This window comes from Orcinus orca, chromosome X (genome assembly GCF_937001465.1).
Source record: "Orcinus orca chromosome X, mOrcOrc1.1, whole genome shotgun sequence".
Taxonomy (NCBI): Eukaryota; Metazoa; Chordata; class Mammalia; order Artiodactyla; family Delphinidae; genus Orcinus; species Orcinus orca.
Window position 1 is genome coordinate 1,845,534 of NC_064580.1, and position 22,959 is coordinate 1,868,492.

The following is a 22,959-nucleotide window of genomic DNA, read 5'->3' on the forward strand; positions in this document are numbered from 1 at the left end:
GGGAGTAGAAAAGCGGGGCTAAGGGCTAGGTGTTTGCTCTGCGTCTCAACTGATAAAGACAAGATTGGGACTTCCCTGGCGGTCCAGTGGTCAACACTCTGCGCTCCCAGTGCCGGGGGCAAGGGTTCGATCCCCGGGCGGGGAAGGAAGATCCCACATGCCGCCCCCGGGCGGGGCGGGAAACAAAGAAAAAAGACAAGATTGCATCGTGTGAGAAAGAAATGCCCCCGACCCGGCCCACACAGGAAGCAACATCTGCGCGTCAGCACTGCCGACAAGGAGTCATTCCTTTTTCTGCCCGACCCCATGAGGAGGTTTCCCCAGCACCCAGAGGGGAGACAGGCTCAGGAGCCCCGGGACTGCTGGCGAGGCAGGAGCGCCACGTACCTGAAGAGCGCGTCTATCATCCTCTTGGACGGCAGCCTCCAGAGGATGCGCGGCCAGGGGTCTCCGGAGGCGCTGCAGTCCAGCCGGAGGGTCCCCCCGTAGCGGACGTCGGTCCTCTGCGGGGAGGTGCCCGTGATGCGCGCGTTGGCGGCGGCGCGCTGCACGGTGAGCTGCACAGTCCTGCGCGCCGAGCCCACCAGGTTGGCGGCCACGCACTCGTAGCGTCCGCTGTCCTTGGGCGCCAGGTTGCGGATGTAGAGGGTCCCGTTGGGGAAGACGAAGAGGTTGTCGTGGATGAACTGCGAAGGGCGGATCTGCGTCCCGTCCCCCAGCGCCCAGCGCACGCTGGGCAGGGGCGCGGCCTTGGCGGTGCAGTGGATGTGAATGCTGAGGCCAGGGGGCAGCGAGATGTTCTCCAGCTCCTCCTGGTGGATGACGGGTGGGAGGGCCGCCACGTGCAGGCGGATGGCGAGGCTGTCCGCGCCGGCGGCGTTGCTGGCCACGCACTTGTACACGCCTCTGTCTGAGAAGGACGCCTCCTTGATGGACAGGGTCCGGTTTTCGTGCAGCGTGATCCTGCCCTCGACGGGGGAGACGGTCTGCCACACCCTCCTGTCGGGGAAGATCCAGGAGATCTGGGGAGCCGGGGTCCCCTTGGCCAGGCACTCCATGGCGATGGTGTCGCCCAGGTAGACGGTGACATCCTTGTAGTGGGCGGCTAGGATCTGAGGCTGCTGCACCGTGACTGAGAGCAGGACCACCATCCTGTCCGCTCCGTGCAGGTTTGTGGCCGTGCACAGGTACTGGCCGCGGTCCTGCACCTGTACGTTTCGGATGACGAACGTGCCGTTCTTCAGGACTTCAAACCGCTGCACTCTGGTGTTGGGGGTCATGAGAGCCCCTGGAAACCAAACACAGGCACCGTCAGGTTCAGGGCAAACACGGTCTTGCCAAAGGGACGAAACAAGGATTATGAGTTAATCTGATTCTCCTCTTTATGTCCAGGCAGTGAACGCAAAAAAGGACCCGCCCCCCAGTGCCTCTGATATGCGTCTTGGATGTTATACTGATCCCCAGATCAGGGCATACGCCACCTTCAGGCCAAGGCAGCAGGCATGGTTTTCAGAGAGGGTTCTGGAAGCCGCCAGAACCCATCATGAACCCCAGGGTCTCCCAGGGTGGCCTCTTCATTTACTTTAGGTACTGGAGAGGCAGCCCCACTTCGCTCAGCCTCTGCCTCGCTGCGTGGACGCTGTCCTCCTGAGGTCCCAGGTCGGCTGCAGGGATGCCCCAGGTTCTCAGTCACCGCCCGCCTCTGTCCGGCCAGGGTCCTGAGCGCGACATGGGGCTGGTCGTGCTGTGCCCCGCCTGGTTGAGTTGCAGGCTGACGCAGGCTTCCTGACGGTGCCCGACAGCCCCACCTCTACAGACAGAGGGCACACACCCGTCCTCCTCCCCACTGCCTACACTCCCTGTATTTCATAGCCCATCCCTCAGGACTCTGCCACGGTCGGGGTCTGTAATAATCAAGAGTTTCTGATGTTTTGACGTGTTGGGGCCTTGCTGACCTTCCAGGGACGGCCAATTCCTAGAGATATAGCAGAGGACCCCCCTTCCAAATGCAAACTCACCCATCCAGAGCCTGCCCCCCACTCCCTGCTCTGAGAGGCTCCCATACTCTGGACCACCATCCACCTGCCCTCATCCCCCCAGGACAGGTACCAGACAACTAGGGCAGCCCGTGCACCCAGGACCTGCTGGAATTATTCACACCAGGCCGTCCTAAACCCGCTCGCCCTGCCTCACCTGTTCCTTCCTGCGAAAATCACAGTAAAGGCTCTCGTCTGGTTTCCCCCTTTCCCTCTGCCTCCTGACCGACCCTGGTGCTTCCCCGTGTAACCCTGCTTGGTGTGCTGTGCCCCTTCCTCTTGGCAACCGTGAGCGACCAAGTGTCTCTTCAGTGGCAGTCACCTCCTGACCTGTTAGCCTCGCTATACCTGAATAATAACAAATCCTATATTGAAAGACTGGGAAAAGCCCCAGCAAACCCTGAGTTTCAATCCTCCCACCCTATCCCACGCTGCTCGGTTCCCAGGTCCACGCGCCCGTCAGTGGGCTATTCACTTTAGTTTTGACAAACTCCTCTGCTTCTTTTCCTAGTGATTTTCTCTAAGCTGGGAGTCCTGCCTTTGCATGGAACCCTGGAACCCTGGACGCTGTCCCCAGCCCTAGTGCTGCGGATTCGTGTCCTCGACCTCCTAAGTTACCTGAAACTTCCCACGACAAGGCTTTCCGCCGTGCACGGGGTATGGCAGGTGAGTCTTCCCAGCCCACCTGCTCATAGGGAAACAGGTGTTGGTTGACGACAGTATAACCTCCCTGCCTTCGAGGAGATGCAGGTCCTTCTGGTCTGGGTCCAAGCCCTCCTGGATGACAGGTGACCGTGGGCGTGGAAGGCCTCCTGCTGCCCCTCAACCACTTCCCCATTGAGGGATTTTATGATGCAGAGACCCCCAAGCGCTTGTCTATTTCACTGGGTTTCAGGTGGGAGGGAAGGCCCACTAAAACCGCCTGCAGATCACGATGGGCAGGTAGAAGGTGGCCTCCTGTTAGCACTCGATGAGCTGATTTGGTTTACTGGGTAGAAAAGGTTCAATACAATAAGAGACATTGTGCAGCTCCAGAAAACAACGCTGGCTGGATGGGAGACTGTCTGGTTTGGGCATGAAATGAGGAAGAACTTTCTGAAAACTGGAGCTAGCTAACAAAGGAGAAGCCAGCAGTAGAAACAGATTCCTGGTCAGGTAGAGGAAGGTGCATGACTGTCTAGGGAGGGGGCATGGTCCAGGGATGCTCTAAATGGCACAGGGTACAGTAGACCCTAAGGATGAATGCAAATGGGATCTCCCAGGGGAGGAATATGCCTTCCTTCGAAGGCACAGTCCTTCTAGAATGAAAACCCCGTGGTGTTCCCCATTTGCTATTTCAAGCAAGTTCCTTATTAGATCATTACGAAAGCGTTTGCTGTCAAATGCGGAGCTGATCAAGATGCTGGTAAGTTCCCCGTGCTCAGTGCTCTCTGCTCACCACTGGGACATATCCAACATGTGTGAGATAAGCAGGGAATGTACAGTTCTCTCTAGTGATAGCAGCACTTGTCATTTCCTGGATTATCTAAATGGCAACCGAAGAAAACCCAACCCTCTGAACAGGATGCGAGCCTGACGGACTCAGCCATGTTGAGAGAGAAGGGAAGAGAAAGGGGAAAAGGGAGGTCCGTTCGTGGAGGCTGTAGGCCCTCCGCTATTACTTTCTCCCGTCTCCTAGAATCTCTTTCGCCATCGGGAAAGCCGACGGTCATTTTATGAAGCAAAGTGGTCTTTGGGCATCCCAGCCTGCTAAGTAGAGACCACGGTATAGAGCCTTGTTACGGACTGAACTGTGTTCCCACCACAATTCATATGTGAACGCCCTGACCCCCCAGGACCTCAGAATGTGGCTGTATTTGGAGTTGGGGGTCTTTAAAGAGGGGATGGAGGTACAATGAAGTCATTAGGGTGGGTCCTGATCCCACAGGACTGGTGTCCTTGTAAGAAGAGGGGATTAGGACACAGACGCACACAGAGGGGCGACCCTATGAGGACACAGGGAGGAGATGGCTGTCTACACACCAAGGAGGGAGGCCTCGGGAGGAACTAGCCTTAGTGACACCTTGATCTTGGATTTCAACCTCCCCAAACTGAAAGGAAATACATGCGCTGTTCTAGCCGCACCATCTGTTCCAGCGCTTTGCGACGGCAGCCCGAGCGGACTCATACGATCCTATCTCTAGGTTCAAGTCAAAGCAATGCCTGATGAGCTCACACCAAGCTTCACTGACCTTTCAAGCCAGCGCGAGGACAAGAGGGGTTTGCACAGTTCCCCTCACGCCCCTCTGCACCCCGACATGGCTCGTGGAGGACTTCTGTGCTGGACCTCACTGGGAGGAGGCAAGAGTGGCACGGCCCTGAGCCTCGGTTAGGAATGCCCTACCCAGAGAAGCTCGTACGTGTTTCCATGACTCCATTAAAACCCGACACCCATTTTAATTCCCCACTTCCCGTGCCCGTAAAGGAATACACCTGTCAGCGGATTCTCAGATGTCCTTTGCCATCCCATCTGCCTGTCCCTCTGCCCGGAATCTCTGGTTCTACCTGCACTCACGGACTCCAGTAAGCCCCTCCCCTACACAAGCCCTGGTTACAATGCAGGTGTTTAAACACCCTACCTGTGGACGGCTTTGTCCAAGTCACGAAAGGCTTGGGTTTCCCCATAGCCTCACACGGGAACATGACATCTGTCTCGGCAGTGACGGACACAGTCTGGGGGGATTTGGTGACAATCTGGGGCTTTTCCCCGAGCGTCCAGAATTTGGATGCAGGTGGTCCTCTGGAAGAGAAGAGCTTTGAGCTGCTCTGATGGAAGCTTCTGGAAGGCTGGGCAGAAGATGTCATGAAAGGGATGGAGCTCCGGGTGGAGTAGACCAGAGGGATGTTTCTTAAGTTTGTGGAGGGTGGTGTCACGGTCCGGGGAAGGTGCAGTACAGGAGGTGCTGGGGGACCAAAGTCCACATGGGTGACGCTCTGAGAATGTATCCTGTTGTAGGGACCCGGGTTGACTTTTCTCCCTCTCGTCCCTGGGGCAGGAGAGGTGGGGACCTGAGGCTTCGGAGTAACTGTCAACTGTGGAAAAGAGAGGGTCCTGTTGAAAAAGAAAGGGACTCTTCCATCGGGATAATACGGGACTCTCGAATCTGGAAGCTTGCCAGCTGGGTCTCTTGAGTCAGGGATGCTGTTGTCTCCAAACGATGTGGGGCTGCTGTTGAATGGGTCAGTTCCCCGGTCAGTCGACTTACTAGGAATGCTAGGATTGGACCTCGGCAACGGAACCACAGGAGTTGTTGAACTTGGTAATACTGGAGCCGTAAAGTGCCTATTCTCCGGCGGATCCCTGGACGGATATGCAGTGATTTCCGGTCTGCTGGTCAGGTGGGGCTGGCGAGTGACCACGTATCTAAAGGAGCTTTCTGTGGCCGTGTGTGGCCGCCTCACGGTTCCTCTCTGGGGGACCGCTGTGGCAGCGACTCTGGCTGGTTGCTGGAAACCTTGGACCCTCCCAGCCTCGTGGTGAGTATCTGGACGCCCTGGAAGGCCGTTTTTGGTCGTACCGTCCAAGGCTTCCTTTCGCAACTCCTGCTTTGGAGTGAAGGTAAATTTGTCCTGGTGGGAAGAGGGAGTGGATAATTCGTTTGGCTTCGATCCATGCTGAGTTCCTTCGTTATTCACTGAAGGTGTTCCGGTGGCTGGGGTCCCCCCAGCATAATGGAAGAAAATGTTTTGTTTGGAAGCGTCTGACGTTGGCAGTGTTTCTGACGTAAGAGGTGTGGGCTTTGCGGTGGTTTCAGCCAGAGACACACGAGTTGTGGGTGGGAGTGGGGTTGCTGGTTCCCCCACCAGGGCACGTGTGGAGACTTCATTCCGGTGTCTAATTTCAGAACGGAGAGTGGCTGGAGTGGTTTCACGATGACTCTGACCACTGATGGTGGTTTCCACCTGACCTGAAGATGCCTCTACTTTTAGGATGGCGAGAGTAGTTGAAGGGACCACTTCTTCCTGTTGCGAGAGCACAGAGACTGCGGCAGAAGGTGAAAACTCAGAAGGAAAACCTAGGTCCGCCGACTCTTTTAAAAAGGGTGAGTCTGTAAGAGCTTCTGAAGAGCTGGTAACAGGTGGGTCTGTCTGTAGCCGCCCAGGCTGGGCTGCCCTTGGAGGAGTCCACCTTGCACTTCCTGGAAAGCCAGAAGGAGGGGATGCCTCCTTAAACACTCCCACACTGGAGACCTCGGCCCCAGAAGGTGAGGCCACATGAGTAACTGACTCGCCAGGGACCAGACCGTTGGTTTTAGAGTCCTTGATGTTTGTGACATTGTAATTCTTAATTTCCTTTCCGTCCGATACAGGCTCGTCTGTGACTGGAATTGTCTCTTGGAATTTATCATGAGATAAATGTGCTTTGGTGGCGGCTGTCCTGTCATCTTCCACTCTGGTTATCTCACGTGGGTCTCCAGTTGTGAGAGAAACGGTGGTGGGTGAAAGTACAACTTCTGAACTGGGGGTAACAGTGTTTGTATGTGTATTTTCTGGGGAAGGGCTGGGCTTGGACACAGACGCTATAGAGCTCATGGTAGAGGTGAGGTATCGATGTTTCTTTGGCCTCTTCCCATGTTTCCTGCGTGGGGCGCCCCTGGATACCGGTTCTGCATGCTTCTCCACGTCCATCAGTTTTGGGGTACCAACGGTGCTGTCAACCCAAGAGGTAGGAACCAGCAAGCTTTCCGCTTGGCCTGGAGTCTTCACTTCGGGTGCCTGAGTCAGTGGTGCCAAAAAAGTGGCCGCTGGGGCGAACGTCGTGGGCGGGGTTTGTTTATGCCGGTGCCGGAATCGGTGGGGGCGCAATCGCCTCCTCCCGCTGGGTCTCCTTCGGGAAGGATGAGTGGTCAGCGCTGACGGGGACGTGGCCTTTGGGGTTGGCCTCATCATGGCTACCGTGCTGGTGTCCCTGTCGAGCAGAACGCCAAGCGTGGTTCCCTTGGGGTGCTTCACGGCAGTGATGCTCGTCACGGCTTCCAGGGCTGAGGCCAGCAGCGTGGTGGATTCGATGCCTTGCCTCTTACTCTCAGGAATTCTGGAGCGTCTGGGGTCTCTCTCTCGCAGACCTCCTTCCTGCAGTGTCTGAGAATTCTCCTCTGTGCCCTTGGGAATCCGTGGGTGGCCCTGAGTGCCTAAACCACTTTTCACAAGCTCGGGGCTCTCGGTTTGCTCTTGCAGAGCTGTGTGTGCTGGGACTTCGGGGTCCCCTAAAATGGGATCTTCAAATGCCTCAGAGGTCCTGGTCTTAGCAACCCACGAGGCAGGCACTGGAGTAACGTGTGCGGAGGTGTGTCCTTTCGTCGTACTTTCACCTGGTTGTGAATTTGTCTCCAGATCTTGGTAAAAGTATGGCAGGGTCTCGGACTCCGCCAGGGAGATGGCATCCAGTGGAGACTCATACTCACTGGACGGAGCCCCCGGCATGGACTCAGCGTCTAGTGTAGACCAGCCCTCTGTGGCCATGTTTCTGTCAGTGGGCTCTTCGCGGACCATATCCAGGGTCTGTAGAGTAGAAGATTTGTAAGGCACAGGGAGCGGTGTCGTGGCCGTAGCCCAATTCGAGTCAACTGCAGTGGGAGCTGCAGGCTTGGTCTTCTCAGAAAACTCTTCATCAATCAGTTCTTCCAGGTGTGCGCTTGTCACTTCGGGGTCAGCAAGAATCACTCCATCGTGGCCAGACTGGACCAGAGCCATCCTGGTGGAAGAAACAGTGCCAGAAACCTGCTCTTCCTTGCCAAATAAAGAGACATCTCCTGAGGATTCTTCTGCACTGGTTGTGGTCTGCACAGGTGATACTGAGCGGGGAGCAGCTGCAGGTAAAAGGGGTGTCACTCCTAGGCTCTCCGATGGAGGAGTGCTGGTTCTAACGACCTGGGGGACTTCTGTTCCCTTAGGGAGATTTCTCCCACGCACTCTGGCGAGAATATCTGCCCACTGCTCTGGACTGATCTGTTTGTTTGCCACGTTTATCCTTCGTCTGGACTCAAACACTCTGCGACCTTCTGCGATGTTTGTGTCTGGTTCCTTTTCGGAAGTCTTCCAGTGTTTCAGTTTTCTGCGCCCTTTCTTGGTTTTCTGACCTCCAGCGATGGCATCGTCCTTTGCTTTGATGAACATCTCTTGGTCCTTTGGATGGAGAACTCTCCTCATTGTGTTACCTTCATCTCCTAGGCCAGATCCCCCTTCATCCTCCACGACATCTCCTCTTCCTCTGGAAAGGGTCTTCCCACCTGGGCGTCTGCCTCTTTTCGATGACCTGGCAGATCCCTTCTTACTCACCGTGATCCCCACCGTAAAATGATCTGCCCCTTGCTGGTTGACAGCCACGCATCTGTAGTAACCACTGTTGCTTCCTTGGACCTTTGGGATGTAAAGAGTTCCATCGGCCAACATGTATGTGTGTGACGTGTTAGCCATAGCGTTAATTATCCTTCTGTTTGGAAGGATCCAGCTGATCTCGGCTTCAGGTATGGCCAGAGCATTGCAAGGCAGCGTCACCGGCTCCCCTGGGCTCTTCTGAATGGTCACGGTATGTCCGTCAGGGGGCTGAGTGACAGGTGGTTGCACAAGGACCCTATAGACCATTCGATCCATTTCATCCCTCACCTGCGCGATGCACTGGTACAAACCAGCGTCTGACTGCTCCGTGGATTTGATCTTCAGCCAGCCGCTGGTGAGGATGGAGAATCTCCCGTCCTCGTCTTCCATGGGTGCCTTCAGGACAGAGCCATCTGGGAGCACCCAGGAGATGGATGGGCTCTCAGAAGCCTTCACGTTGCAGCTCAGCTGGCATGGACTCCCTTCCAAGACGGTCTGGGCTCTCTGCACCGCTCTGCTAGGCTCAATCATTACCCAGCTTCTGCTCCGAGACGGCCTCGCGTCTTTGGCAGACACGGTGACAGCATGTTGAGAGGAATAGGACAGCAGCACTGTTTGGGCCGTGCTCTGACGCCGGTTGAGCTGGAGGTGTATGGACGGCTGCGTAACCCACTCTGGCTCTGCCAGGATGTGGGCTCTGACGCCCGTGTAGTAGAGGGTCTCGTCGGCGGCGTCTTGCCTGTACTGGTAGCCGAGTCTGGGGTCTCTGCTGAGCGTGAGCTCCCGGTGTAGCGTCACAGGGACCTCGCTGTAATAGGCAATCAGCTTCCAGAGTTTCTCATAGTTTTCTCGCGTCATCGGACACTCGAAATCCAAGGCGACCGTGGCATTTATCTCTATCTCTTGAGGGTCTGTCTGGTTCAAGTGTAGCTGGTACACGTCCACGGGCTTCTTGATGTCACAGACCAAGTTCACCGTGTTCCCGTGTTCGTCACTCATATTCAGAGAGACGTTCCATACAGGATACTGGAAGCCCTGCAGGGAGGACGGGCTGTCGCCGTCCTGCTCTTGACTCTGATTTTCCTCGCTACTCCCGCTCCCGTTCTGTCTCAGAGGGGACTCGATAGAAGGCTTCTCACAGGCGATGTCCTGCAGCCTCTGAATCTCTTGTTTGTGCAGCTTCCTGGGACTGAAGCACGTGGAGCACAGCTGACCCCCTTCGTACGCTTTGTCCTTCTTACATTTCAGAATCCCTGAAACACGCAATCACACACAAACATGCTGTAAGTCAGTGACTCAAAGAACGGCCAGAGGGTTAAAGCTTTTGCATCTTTATCACCCGGACGCACTCCCACCACGACTTAGGACCTCACCCACCTCGCTCTGTGACGTCACCCCTGACTTGAAGTCAGTTTAGCACAGTGCGTGGTACCTCACCGGGGTTTTGGAACTTCTGGACGGTGAGTGATGAGTACTTTTCTAAAAGGTATTTTTAAGTTAAAAAAGAATGGCTATTCATACGTATTAGACAAGTAACCTTTTATGAGGGCCCAGGAGAATCTACGTGAAGTCACTGCAACCCACGAATATATTTCCAGGTTATAGGATCGACAGCTGGCATGGATCGTATCGTGTCTACCTTTTATAATTATGTTTTCTCTTGCTAGAATTATTCATTTCAGGCAGTGTTTACTTTTTGGATTCACATTCTACTCTTGGCTTCCCGGACATTAAATCCTCCAGAATTTTCTCCTTCTCTGGCCAACACTGACTCTTTCACTGTTTCCTCCTTCTCTGCCCAACTCGTTACGGATGATGTGCTCCTTGAGTTGCGCTCGGCCCTTTCCCTTCTTGTGCCGAGGTCTCAGATGGCCTCGCCCACGTGCATAGTTTCAGTTACCGTTCACTCGCCAGTGATGAGTTCCAGCTGTGCTTCTCCCGCCCAGACTCATTCTTATGAGTCCCACACCCAATGCCCTACTTGACACGTCTATTAAAGGGCACAAAGGTTCCTCGAACTGACACCTATAGAACCACATTATGTTTTCTCCCTGCTAGACGTCTCGGGGCTTTTCTGTAGTCGTAACTGGGGAGACTAGAAAACTAGGATGCTTTTTGACAGTCTTCGTGGCACGTGTCCACTTCTTTCCATCCGCGCTAGGAATAAAACAGCCAAACTGCCGTCACCCGGAGTATTATAAACCTTCCAACCAATGTCACTATGTCTACTTTTGCTTCTCTGAATGCAGTTCTCTATTCGAGTTTCAAAATAAACATCTTGAGATGCAAATAGGATGGTTTCACATACCCCCCCCCAAACACACATACACACAAATACAAGACATACCACACAGACACACATATGGACACACTCAAACATATGCAGACATAATGCATACATATGGGCACACAAAGGCACAGGCGTGTATCTCCAGAATGGCTGCGACGGCTCTCTACCCCCCGAAGCTTCATGATTCCACCACCAGCGTGTAGTGTTCCTGCTGGGACATGACGGTTTTCAGCCTGTCCTGGACCCAGAGGGGTTTGGGCACTGAAATACGAACAGAGGTGACGTGTGTCTTTTCTGATTAAGAAAATTAAGAGGTCAGTATACCTGTCCTTCCTCATCCTTTGCCTGATTTAGCAAATCTGGCATCAAATGTAAAGTGGAGCCATCCATGAAAGAACCTGAATCTCAGCATCTCCACGTGGAGGAAAGACACCTGGCCGCTGCATGCGCCTAAAGGGAACTGTGGCCCATGAAACCAAAATGACAGGGAGGCACCAACTCACACCCGTCAGAACGGCCATCGTTAAAAAGCCTACCAACAATAAACGCTGGAGAGGGTGTGCAGAAAAGGGAACCCTCCTGTCCTGCTGGTGGGAATGTAAATTGATACAGCCTCTGTGGAGAACAGGATGGAGGTTCCTCAAAAAACTAAAAAGAGAGCTACTATATGACCCAGCAATCCTGCTTCTGGGCATATATCTGGAGAAAACCATAATTCAAAAAGACACATGCACCCCAGTGTTCACTGCAGCACTATTTACAGTAGCCAAGACATGGAAACAACCCAAAGGCCCATCAACAGATGAATGGATAAAGAAGATGTGACACATATATACAATGGAATATTACTCGGCCATGAAAAAGAATGAAATAATGCCATTTGCAGCAACATGGAGGGACCTAGAGATGATCATACTGAGTGAAGCAAGTCAGAAGGAGAAAGACAAATATCACATGATATCGCTTGTATACGGAGTCTAAAAAAATGATACAAGAGAACTTATTTATAAAACAGAAACAGACTCACAGACATAGAGAACAAACTTACGGTTACCAAAGGGGAAAGCGGGGAGAGGGTACATTAGGAGTTTGGGATTAACAGATGCACAGGACCATATATAAAATAGATAAATAGCAAGGACCTACTGTATAGCACAGGGAACTCTACTCAGTAAATAACCTACAACGGAAAAGAATCTGAAAAAGAATATATATACATACATGTAATATATATATATATATATATATATATGTGAAAACAAAATTGTGACATATATAAATGAAAACAAAATTGCGACCTAAGGTGTGTGTGTGGGCTGGAAGTTCCTGGATGGCCACAGGCTGAGAGGCTAAGCTGAAATTAAGGGTAGCAAGACCTCTCAGAGGAGGAGAGCTTTCAGTGAAAATCTGAACGCTGAAAAGAAGCCAGACCCTTGAACATCCAACAGAAGAGTTTTCTTGGTAGATGATGACCAGGTCCAATGACGCTGAGCTACAAATCGGTTCAGATGGTGCCTGGAACAGAAAGCAGCGCAGTGTGGCTAGAGCAGAGTGAGTACAGGGAACAGTGGGACCAGCCCATCGCAGGAGGGTAGGCACTGCGCTAGCCTGCACTCTAGAGCCCACGCGCCACAACTACTGAGCCCACGAGCCACAACTACTGAGCCTGCGCTCTAGAGCCCACGCGCCACAACTACTGAGCCCGCGAGCCACAACTACTGAGCCTGCGCTCTAGAGCCCACGCGCCACAACTACTGAAGCCTGCACGGCTAGGGTCCGTGCTCCACAACAAGAGAAGCCACCGCAATGAGAAGCCCGCGCACCGCAACGAAGAGTAGCCCCCACTCATCACAACTAGAGAAAAGCCCACGCGCAGCAACAAAGACCCAACACAGCCAAACATAAATAAATAAATAAAATAATAAAGTAAGAAATGTTTTTAAAAAAAGAAAAGAAAAAGACCTACTCAGAGCACTCCATTTGCCTCCTTAGAGATAGGAGAAAGGAGTTAGACCCAGGCTGGTGGCTGTGAGGTTGGAGATGAGCCACGAGACTCAGGTAGGATAAGCTCAACGGGCTCTGAGGATGGGTTCCAACGTGGGGCTTGGGGAAGGGGGTGTAAAAGAAGAAGGAAAAAAAATCTTTCTTATTTTGATGCAAAATCTACTTTCTTGCAACTTCTACCTATCAATCCTGGGTTTCTTTTCCCCCCTCTGGTTCAGTACAGAACAGCTGTATCCCCCATCACAGAAGAATAATCACATAGCCAGCCCAGCGTTCTCTTTTCCGAGCATCCTTGAACACTTCCTGTAGGACGAGGACGCACGGAAAATCCAACCTTTAGCTGTAGCCCAAGGTCGAAAAGAATCCTCCGAACGTGCTTGCTATGCCAACCAGAGTCAACTGTCGATCACTCATTAAATGATAATCGCTCTACATTTCGATAAAGGATCCATGCGTTTGAATTATGCCACGGAGCCGTCTTGACATTTCAGTTATATCATTTCCTGCCTCACTGGTTTGAGGACGTGATTTCACCCGACCTAAGATGAAGCAATAGCGCAGAAAGTAATCTGTCCAGAGAGGTGAAGGTTGGACAGCTAAGGGTCACGCAGCCGCTCTCCTGTCCTTACCTCTCGACTTTGCATCCCATTCCAGAAACCACTTCATCTCACAACCACAGGACCACGGATTCCCGTGCAGGTAAAGGTTCTCCAGAAGCGGCATGCTCTGAAGCACGCCGGGGGGAAGGGTTGTAATCATGTTCTCGGCTAAGTAGAGGTGTCTCACGGTGGAGAGTCTGAAATAATCCAGAAACGTGAACGTGGAGAACGTGGCGGGGTGCAGCTGGTGAAGCATGTTTCCCTCTAAGTGGAGTAGCCTTAGGGACGTTAAGCCACTGAACGCTTGCGGGTGGATAAACTCGATCTTGTTGTGGTCCATGTGTAGCCTTATTAGGTTCCAGAGCCCCCGCAGGGTCTCTCCTGTGATCACTCGAAGCTTATTGTAGCTGAACTTGAAAACCTACAAAGACAGGAAATCCTGTCTAAGATTAAATAAGAAACCAGAAAACCAACCAACCCACAACCAGGAAGAGAAACCAGAACAAAGGGCAGGAAAGTAATGACATTAAGCTCGTCTCTTATGTTAAAAAAAAAAAAAAAGGCCATTTAAATCATTGTTAGGGAACATTCTACAGCTTCCCCTCTTCACGACTGGTCCTAGAGGTTGCTAGTCGCGCTGTTCATAAATGCCCGGGTTTACCTGGAGAGAAATGAGGTCTCTCAAAGCCCCGTCGGGGATGCTGGGAATGTCATTGCCGTGAATCATAAGCAGCTCCAACTTGGTGAGTCCCGCAAACGAGGTTTCCGACAAAGCCTGGATGCTATTAAACCTGGAAAATAAGTAACTGGAATGAGGAGCAGTGAAGTTAAATCCCAGCTGGGGAGGAGTTCCCAGCCCACCCAGGGGCAACTGAGCAAAATGTTGATTCTAAGGTTGTACTGGTGCCACTCGCAAAGCATAATCCTCTCTCTCCGTGTCCTTGTCTATTTCTAAGGTTGCAAAGAAACCCACGCATTTTTATTAGCCTTCGTTCAGTGAAGGCGTGATCGCTGGGAATTCTGACTGGGAGTACACTTACGTGGTCACAGGCTATTTGGGGAGATACCTAAGATTTAGACCTTTAAACGCAGCTGGTCGAAAGGGCCCCTCATTGGAAATCATAACAAAGACACGTGGCCAGCACGCATGGAAACCAAAAAACCAAAAGACAGCTTTGGAAGTGGCTTTGCATATAGTAAGACAAGGACGTTCTCTGAAATAAAGGACCAAATGAAACAGACACCCTTATTTCGCAAAGACAAGCTCCCATTTCTGATGGGTGATGGAAGTTATCTGTAAACATTCTGGTGCATTTGGGGTGTTGTTTTTGCAGAGAGATTGGTAAAGACGCTTCCTCGACCGGTCTGGAAATCCCTCACTGCTCCGTGGTTAGTGACACCAGGGAATCCCCAAAGTGAATCCCTGGAGAACCAATTATAAGACGAACAGAGAATCCTGTACCTTGCTGTGTCGTAGGGCAGGAACCTGGGGTCAGGGCTTCTGTGGAAATCCAACACATCTATCCTGACATGATTTCTGTACTTCCCCTTATCACCTCAACAAAAGGAAATGCGTCTGTAGAGGAGGCCGGTAACAGCTCAGCGCTAACTCGGCAGGTGATGGCCAGGTCCAGTTTCCTCCTGAGACACATACGTGCCCCACACCTCGGTGATCACAGCCTCTACGGAGGTGAGGTCCACCCCAGAGCTCAACATCCTGCAATGCACTGGCCAGCCCCCATGACAAGGAACCGTGGTAAGTGGGCCCCAAACGTCATGTGCTGAAGTGGAGAGTCCCTGCCTTAACCCAGGCTGGGATAGGATGGGGGTTTGGTGTGCTGCCTCATTTGTTCATCATTATTTGGACTCTACCAAGAAACCTGCCCGAGACAGTGAACACCCAAGAAGGGATGAGTATCAGCCCGTAAACTCTTTTCCATTCCTTGTTGCCTGACGCTCGTCTGGAAACAGTTTGTGGGAGAATATTATCAGGGAAAGTTGGTGAGGCTGGCAGGGACCAGGTAATCTCAGAATTGGGAGGATGTAGAGAGGAAAGAGCTTCCTTTGTTCCAAGTCCACCGGGAAGTCACTAGAGGGTTTTCAGGAAGGCTGTGGCAGGAAGAAAGTCACGTGGTCAGACAACACAGCTCCACTCTGTGCAGAATGGGTCAGAGACAGACAAGAGGGGAAGGAGGAGACCACGTGCATCCCGGGGAGGGACGCCGGTGTCCGCGGGCAGGGTGGCCGCCGTGGAGATCAACGTACGTGGGAAGTTTCCAGACGTGCTTAGAGCAAGAGGCCACAGGCATGGCTGAGGGATGGAACTGCAGATAAGGAAGAGCTTGCGGGGGAAACACTTGCAAGTTGTATTTGCCACGGGATGTTGAAGAGGCTTGTCAGACGCCACGGTGAGCGTGGGACCCAGGAGGCAAGTGAAGACCTGAGACGTGCACATGCAGGAAGCATTCCCGAATGGACGCATGCACTAAGGGCTTGGGGGGAGGTGACGCCACCTGCGAAGACCCCAGAGGTAAAGAAGAGTAGAGAGGCCAGAGGGAAGAGGCAGGTCTGGACTCGGAGGCAGGCGGTGGTGCAAGTCAAAGGCTCCATCTCTCAGGTGGGTCAGAAAGAGTCTGATGTTCCGCAGCACATTTTCGTTCAAGGCTGTGCTATTCCTCTCCTGGAATTTTTTTGTCTCCCCAGAGCCTCACTTCCAACTTGACGTCCAGCTACAACGGTGGGTGCCGCGGCGGGCAGAAGATAAAGGGGAGGAAGATGTTTGGGTGCAGGGGGTCACCTTGTTTGGATTCCCTCCCCACCTGAGTAAATCCCCTCAAAGTCCTGGATGGGGGGCATGTCAGCTCAGGAATCCTCCTTCCTGCATCCCTCTTCCTGGTGCTTCCTTTTAAGAGAGTGACAGATGCAGGAGCTGCTGGTGTCAAGGTTACGAATGCGGGGTGGGGGGGCCGGGGGGGGGACATTTCCAGGACAGACAAAAGACAAGGGAATCACGTGAATGGCAAATGCAGGAAGCATTGTATTCTCTCTGCACACCCAAGGGGTGTGGGTGAATTCTCTCCGCATCTGTCTAAAAGCCGGCAGAGAGACGGGGAAACTCACGTGGCAGTCAGGAAAATAATTTGACCGGCAGACTGAAATGACCTGGTGTACAGCCCCAGCCTTTAACTGGTCAGCTACCCATCCTTCTCTCCAAAGCGTCTTCCTCATCTGTTGACGGGCAATAACTGACTACATAACCAGCTAACTGGAATGATTTTTATATCAGAAACATAGAACCGTTTTGCAATATATACACATATCAAATCATCATGTTCTACACCCGAAACTCATATAATGGTGTCAATGATGTCGCCAATAAAAAAGAAAAAAACAAATATATGTAAAATTGCTTCACGGATACCCGTTAGGATCCCAAGCAAAATTTAAAATGAAAAAGAGCTGATGGGCGTGGGAGAAATTTCAGAAAGATGTCATCAAAACGCATCTTTCAATCAAAGGGGGGAAATCTTTAAAGGTCTATAAATCAGACATTTAACTGCATGATATGTTCTTACTCAGGAATATTTGGAAAGTGATTTCTGAAAAAGCTTTGGGGCTGTCCAAACAGGAAACAGCAGATCTTTCTTTCAGTGCTGAGTGAGAACCCTAAAAACATCTGTGTGGGAATGAAAATTTTTCATTACTGCTCTGCCAATAATCCCTCATTCCTTGAGAGTTTTAAACCCTTTCCAGACCGCGAACAGACAACTCAGACCCTGAGTTCTATCTGTATTAGACGTTGCTATTGTTTTTTTGTTTTTTGTTTTTTTTTTCCCCAACAAAAGGCACAATGCCAGCCTCCTTATCTGCTTCGAGACTGGTTTCCAGAAATAGTGCTGTGATATTGTAAGAGTGATTTTTAAAATGTGGCACATTGAATAATGTTACAAATTAAGCCAGATGGAAGTAATATATGTGGGTGCAGTGAAGCTATTCCTTTTTTTTCCCCTTTATCTTTAATATCACACAAAACCATCTCAGGATCTTATTGGAGATGGTAGGAAAAAGAATAATTTTGATATCTGTCTTTCATTCTAGTGGCAAAGCCTTTAGGACACTGTAATTCACTGACTTCAGCATTAATTGTTTAAAATGAAACCACCAAGAACTATGTTCTCATTGAGACGTGACATAGGTTCCACGCTTACAAAACACGTCATTTTAAAGATGGGCGGAAGAGAACCCTCCTGGAAACTGTGAGATGCAAACAGCTCCACAGAAAAATAGTTTATAGGTCTTGCAAGTCTCAAGCTATCACACAGCTAACTTTTGGGAGAGGATGCATGCGGCTTCTTCCCCAACCCCCCAGCCAACGTGACAGCCCAGACCCTCAACACACAGCAGGTGAGGCATTCGGGGCTCCTACACAGGAAACACAGCAGAAGACAGTCCCCCTGCACCTTCAATCCCACACTGTCTAGGGGGCTCCCCTAAGGCCTAACAGTAGCCCCGATTCTGCGCCCTGACAAGGGGTCAGCCTTGAGGGATTAGGTGGTTAACCCGCAAGAGGGACACTATGCTGAAAATGGCTCATGAAAGGGGCGACCCCTAGAGACAGAGCTCTTTTGCACCCCAGGAGGTGTAAGAAGGAAGAGAAATCATAGATAAGCTCTATTTTCCTTTCCACAAACTAGCACAGCCCATCCTAGCCTGACTCAAAGCAGCCCCAGTTCCCCTTCTGAATGAACTGTAAGATTGTGAAAAGGAAACTGGTTTTAAAATTGTAAAATGATTTAAAGATGGCAACAAGGAAACTGTGACTGTTCTCTCTGCTGGCAAAGCCAAACTGTTTTCCCCACGGAACCATCATCACTGTGTTAGGTTTTTCAGAGTGTCAAATCGTAAAGTTTGCCAAACGTTTTTGGAGAAGGCTATTTAATGGTCTATTGCTACGGGTTCAGTGTTTTTTCTTATTGTCTTAACTTCCCGTTCTTTTATTCTACTACTGGACTTTATAATCGACAAATGCGAGAACGGTTGAAGCTCTGTACTCAGAGATGTCTAGGCAGGTTTACAATTTTTTGTTTCATCTTATGAAAATGTCCCCACAGTGGCTATTCATCAAACCCTAAATAATTTCGTTGTTTTATGGGTGGTAGAAAGTAGCGAATAGGTTTTGTTGAAGAAGTCCAAATGATTGTTTACTATTGAAGTTGTACATTGCTTAATATGAAAATTGCACACGAGTACCTGTAATTCATAGCAATGTACACTAATGTACAGAAAGCATATATGGGCACAAAAGGAAACTAAAAATACAAAAATTCTACCTTGAAATGCTGCATTAAAATATCTGTTTAAAAGATACTAGTATTTTAAATAGGCAAAATCTGAAAGAACTCTTATTTCCTCAATGTCACAACTGCGTCACGCAGATAACCTACAAAATGTCACAGGTGTCTCACTTATTCCTCTTATTATTATGTAATAGTTCCTGAAGTCTATTTAGAATAGTATTAGTATATTTATGTGTGTGTCATATGCTTTCATATCTGCATTAAAGAACTGTTATCAACGGACACTTAGCAAGGAACTGAAGCTGTCCGAGACGGTTCGTTATTCAGCCTTGTGATAGAAGCTTCCGGTGACGGATCAATTCAGGTAACAGCCCCCAAAGGACCACATTTAGTATAGTTACAAACGCCCCCTCGATTCAGCCCATATAGGAGCACATAACGCAAGACACAGTGACACATAAAGGAACATATATTCGCAGTGACGTAAACGCACACACACATAACGAAACACCAAATCAACACGCATGCGAGGAGGCTGCGATGGCTCAGAAAGAACGTGGTACAAACCCCAGATTGATTCTTTCCACATGTTTAGAAATCCCAGCGGGCACGGAAGCCAAGGAGCGAAACGTGCAGTGGACCTCGCTGGGAACATAGCAGGCGCAAGGATACGGACAGGCCAGCGCGGCGCGCGGATGTCCCCACAGCAGAATCAGCACCACGGAGAGTGCTCGCCACTGCGCCCGCGTTGGCATCTTGTCGGGGTGGGTCATCCCAGGACACCTGTCGTGGAACCACAAAACCAGATGTCAGGTAGCGCTTCCGTATTTCCAGCGGATCTTACTTGAATGTGCACCATGGGGGTAAGCTTCGCAAGACATCACACAGTGTATGTCAGTGACACAAAACACGTGCATCAAGAAACAAAATTTATTTTTTAAAATCCTTCGCCATTCACTTTAATCGTTACTATAGAGTATAACCTTCCCTCCTGACTTTGGGATGACTTGGAGATCTCCCTATGCTGTGTAGGAGGGTACGGAATACACGTGCCCACATACACGCCCATAAATGTACTTACATACATATGTGCGTGTATAAAGGTATACATACACAGACATATATATTTGTATAAATGTGTATATATGTGTGTGCTTATAGATACAGAGAGAGGACAGATACATTCATGTTTCTATAATAAAATAAATAATAAAAGGAAATGTTATGCGTCCGCCTCCAACGTTATTGCCGAGCCGTTGCTTATTGTACATATCGGAATAAAAAGCTTCTCAGAAAGGCCGTTATTATCAGAAGGGTTTCCTTCTTTTAATGACATTCCTTCAAGTTTTAATTATATCTTCTTCAAGGGCTTACAGAGGCATTCACTAAAGCGAAATATGTTCCATTATATGTGGTTTTGTTTATGACCCTTAATTGTTTTTTCCTTGGAAGAGCCCAAATGTTGAGATGGTGCAGCACCATAGTTACCGGAGAGGAAATCTGGGGCAAACCTCTGAAAAATCTGCCACTAGAGAAAGAGGAAAGGAATTATTTCCTGATGAAGAATCTTGAGGCAAACAAAAAAGATCAGTAAGACAAAAGAAAAAAAAAAGAGGAAGGAGGAGAAAGAGAAGGAAGGAAGCAAGGAAGCGAGGGAAGGAAAGAAACGGTCAGATAAATATTAGGTTGTGGGCTTCCCTGGTGGCGCAGTGGTTGAGAGTCCGCCTGCTGATGCAGGGGACGCGGGTTCGTGCCCCGGTCCGGGAAGATCCCACGTGCCGCGGAGCGGCTGCGCCCCTGAGCCATGGCCCCTGAGCCACGGCCGCTGAGCCTGCGCGTCCGGAGCCTGTGCTCCGCAACGGGAGAGGCCACAACAGTGAGAGGCCCGCGTACCGGGGGGGAAAAAAAAAAAAGGTTGCATCAGCTACCTCATTTAGAATGTCCGTGATTATTTTTTCATGCATCGGTCATGCCTTCCTTCATCGACTCATATTTCTGTCAACTCTTGCATGAAGTTTATTTGCAGATAAGTAACACACATGGAGAGTAAAGGGCACAGAAGAGAAACGCGCCTGTCGGTTCGTCCCTGCTCTGGGCAAGCCCTCACTTCTGATCATAAACTCTCCCTCCGCTGACACGCGGCAGGGACACCCCGAGGCCGTAGCCCTTCCATCCGTTACAGGGCCTCCAAAGAGATGCTCTCTAAAATCCGGACGCGCCTCGCCTTTCAGCTGCCCCTCCGGAGCTGACGGTGCAGGCGGCCGCGGAACAGGCGAGCGCAGCTTCCTCCGCGCCGCTTTGCGGAGAGCAGCCGGCTGGCTCTGCTGAGCCCAGGCCTCCCCCGCTCCCGCCTGCGCGCTTGACCTCCGCCCTGGCTTTCTGCCGACGGCCTCCCGATGCCCCCTCCCCAGCCGCGCTCCGCATCCTGCCTTCCACCCGGCTCCCCCCGGAAGACCGCAGGAACGCTCCCCCGGGAACCCTGGTCCCGAGGTCTCGAGGGAAAGCGCCCTGAGCCTGCAGGACCTCCTGGCACGCCCGGAGAACCCTGGGAGGCTGGCCTCGGGACACCAGGCGATAGACGACCTGGAGGGGCCGGGCGCGCGGCCCTGCGCCCCTGGCCGGCTTCCAGCGCCCGCGCTCACGCGGCGGGCAGGCGGCGCGGTGAACGCCGAGCCTTCCCCGAGCGCGGCTCGGGTGGCCCCGCGGGTCTCTGAGGCCTGGCACCCGGGCAGCGGAGGACGTCTCTCCCAGACGGTGACTTCCCCAGCTCCCGCGCGGCTCAGCCCCCGGCTGAGGGGGGCTTCGCGTCTTCCCCTTTCCAGGGGAAGACGAAGGGGGAGGAGGACGAGCGTCTCAGCCCCCGGAGCGAGGCGGCCCTGCAGCGGCGGTGTCCCCCGCCAACGCAAGAGCGCAATCGCTTACGCTGGGGGATCCCCTTGGTGACGCCCTGGAAACCAGGGAGGGATGAGTGAGAGGTCGCGAGGGGGAGGGAGGAGAGAAGAAAGGCTCGGGGGTTCCTTAGACCTACTCAGCGCATCTTCCCGGAGGATTCCGTCAGCCTCTCGCCTGGACGGAAGCCGGCCCCTCGGCCCCTCCACTGTAGTGCCAGGAAACAGTTCAACACGTCTGCTTGCCCTCGCCCCCCGCGGCACAGGTCCGTCCCGCACTCTCGTCACCCGCCCCTGGCAGACAGAGCCGGCTCCCCGCCGCGCGCCCCGGCCGCCCTCGGTCCTCACCTGTCCTTCGGAAGCCGCGGCGCACGGGAGCGCTGCGCCCAGAGCATCCGCGGGGCCGGCGCGCGCGCGTCACCGCCGGGGGTCCGCCGGGGCCATGCCCTTCCCGGGGCCGGGGGCGAGGCGGCGCGGCTTCCCAGCGCGGCGCGGCGAGCCGGCGCCCTTTTATGCGCGTCGCCCAGAGACTTCCCCGAGTGCACGCCTCGGCCCACCCCCGCCCTGCCCCACCCCGGGGAGACGGGGCGCGGGCCCCGGCGCAGGGACCCTGGCCGCGCCGCTCTGCGCTCAGCCCTCCTCTCGGCTCTTCATGGCGCCGCGTCCCGAGTGGGCACGCCTCGTCCACTCCGCCGGGAGGACCGGCAGGGGCCAAGCGCACACGGCTTTGGGAAGGAGGGCTGCGGGTCCAAGACGAACTCTGGGGACCCGCGGGAGGGGCAGAGGCCCGGAGCGCGGTGCGAACTGCTGCCCGAAGTCCGCACCCGGAGCGCCCTTCCCAGCAGAGTTGGAGAGGGTCTCCTTCTTTCCGCGGAGGAGAGAGGGAACAGGGTTTGCACTCCTCCGGGCGGGTCGGAGTGTTCTCTGGCCGCGCCTCCGAACCCCGGGGTTGGCAAGAGCCGGCTGCGCCCGCCGGCATCCCACCGCCCCCCCGACCCGGAGGGGCAGGCGCGGCTGCCACGTGAGCCCCGCGGCCACGCCCTCCCGCCTCTGCTGTGGCTCCTGGCCGCCAACCTCCCTCCCCCTGCCAGGATCTTCCTGCCAAAAAGGTGGAATGCTCTCGTCCCGTTTGGAGAGCCCGAGGGGGGCTGGGCCGCTGCCGGCATTCTGGGGAGCCCGGTGGTACTTGCTGGGGCAAGTGAGAACCGCTTGTGGACAGGGCGAAATAACAGAGGTTGGCGAGGACCCTGCGTCCCCAACGCAGAAGGGAAAGGGAGAGAAGGAGGTATCCTGGTTCCCAGGAGGAATCAGATCTGGGCAAGGGGACCAAGGGGTCAGGTGAGGACTTTCATCAGCAGAGCCCCCCTGGGCAGAGCTAGGAAGAGCACCCATTGTGAAGAGAAAGAAACAGGGGTGTCCCAGGGCCGGCATCCAGGAGGGGAACATGCCAGGTGTCCTGAGTGAGCCTGCGGCATGCCTGGTACCTGT

The 22,959-nt window shown here is 52.8% G+C and overlaps 1 protein-coding gene across 4 annotated transcripts in view; it reads right to left on the reverse strand.

Annotated features, from left to right (window-relative positions):
- MXRA5 (matrix remodeling associated 5) overlaps positions 1-22,466 on the reverse strand; it is a 29,471-nt gene extending 7,005 nt beyond the window's left edge. The window contains exons 1-6 of one of the 4 annotated variants that reach the window (XM_049704875.1): positions 21,820-22,466; positions 19,151-19,366; positions 13,948-14,077; positions 13,317-13,707; positions 4,655-9,646; positions 388-1,333 (exon numbers count right to left, since the gene is read on the reverse strand). In XM_049704875.1, coding sequence (XP_049560832.1) covers positions 388-1,333; positions 4,655-9,646; positions 13,317-13,707; positions 13,948-14,077; positions 19,151-19,366; positions 21,820-21,866 — 6,722 coding nt within the window. In that variant the 5' untranslated portion in view covers positions 21,867-22,466. Of the gene's footprint in view, positions 1-387; positions 1,334-4,654; positions 9,647-13,316; positions 13,708-13,947; positions 14,078-19,150; positions 19,367-20,511; positions 21,779-21,819 lie in introns of those variants that run through there. The other 3 variants (XM_004265432.3, XM_049704876.1, XM_049704877.1) reach the window with 3 other exon arrangements.
- Positions 22,467-22,959: the final 493 nt, after the last annotated feature.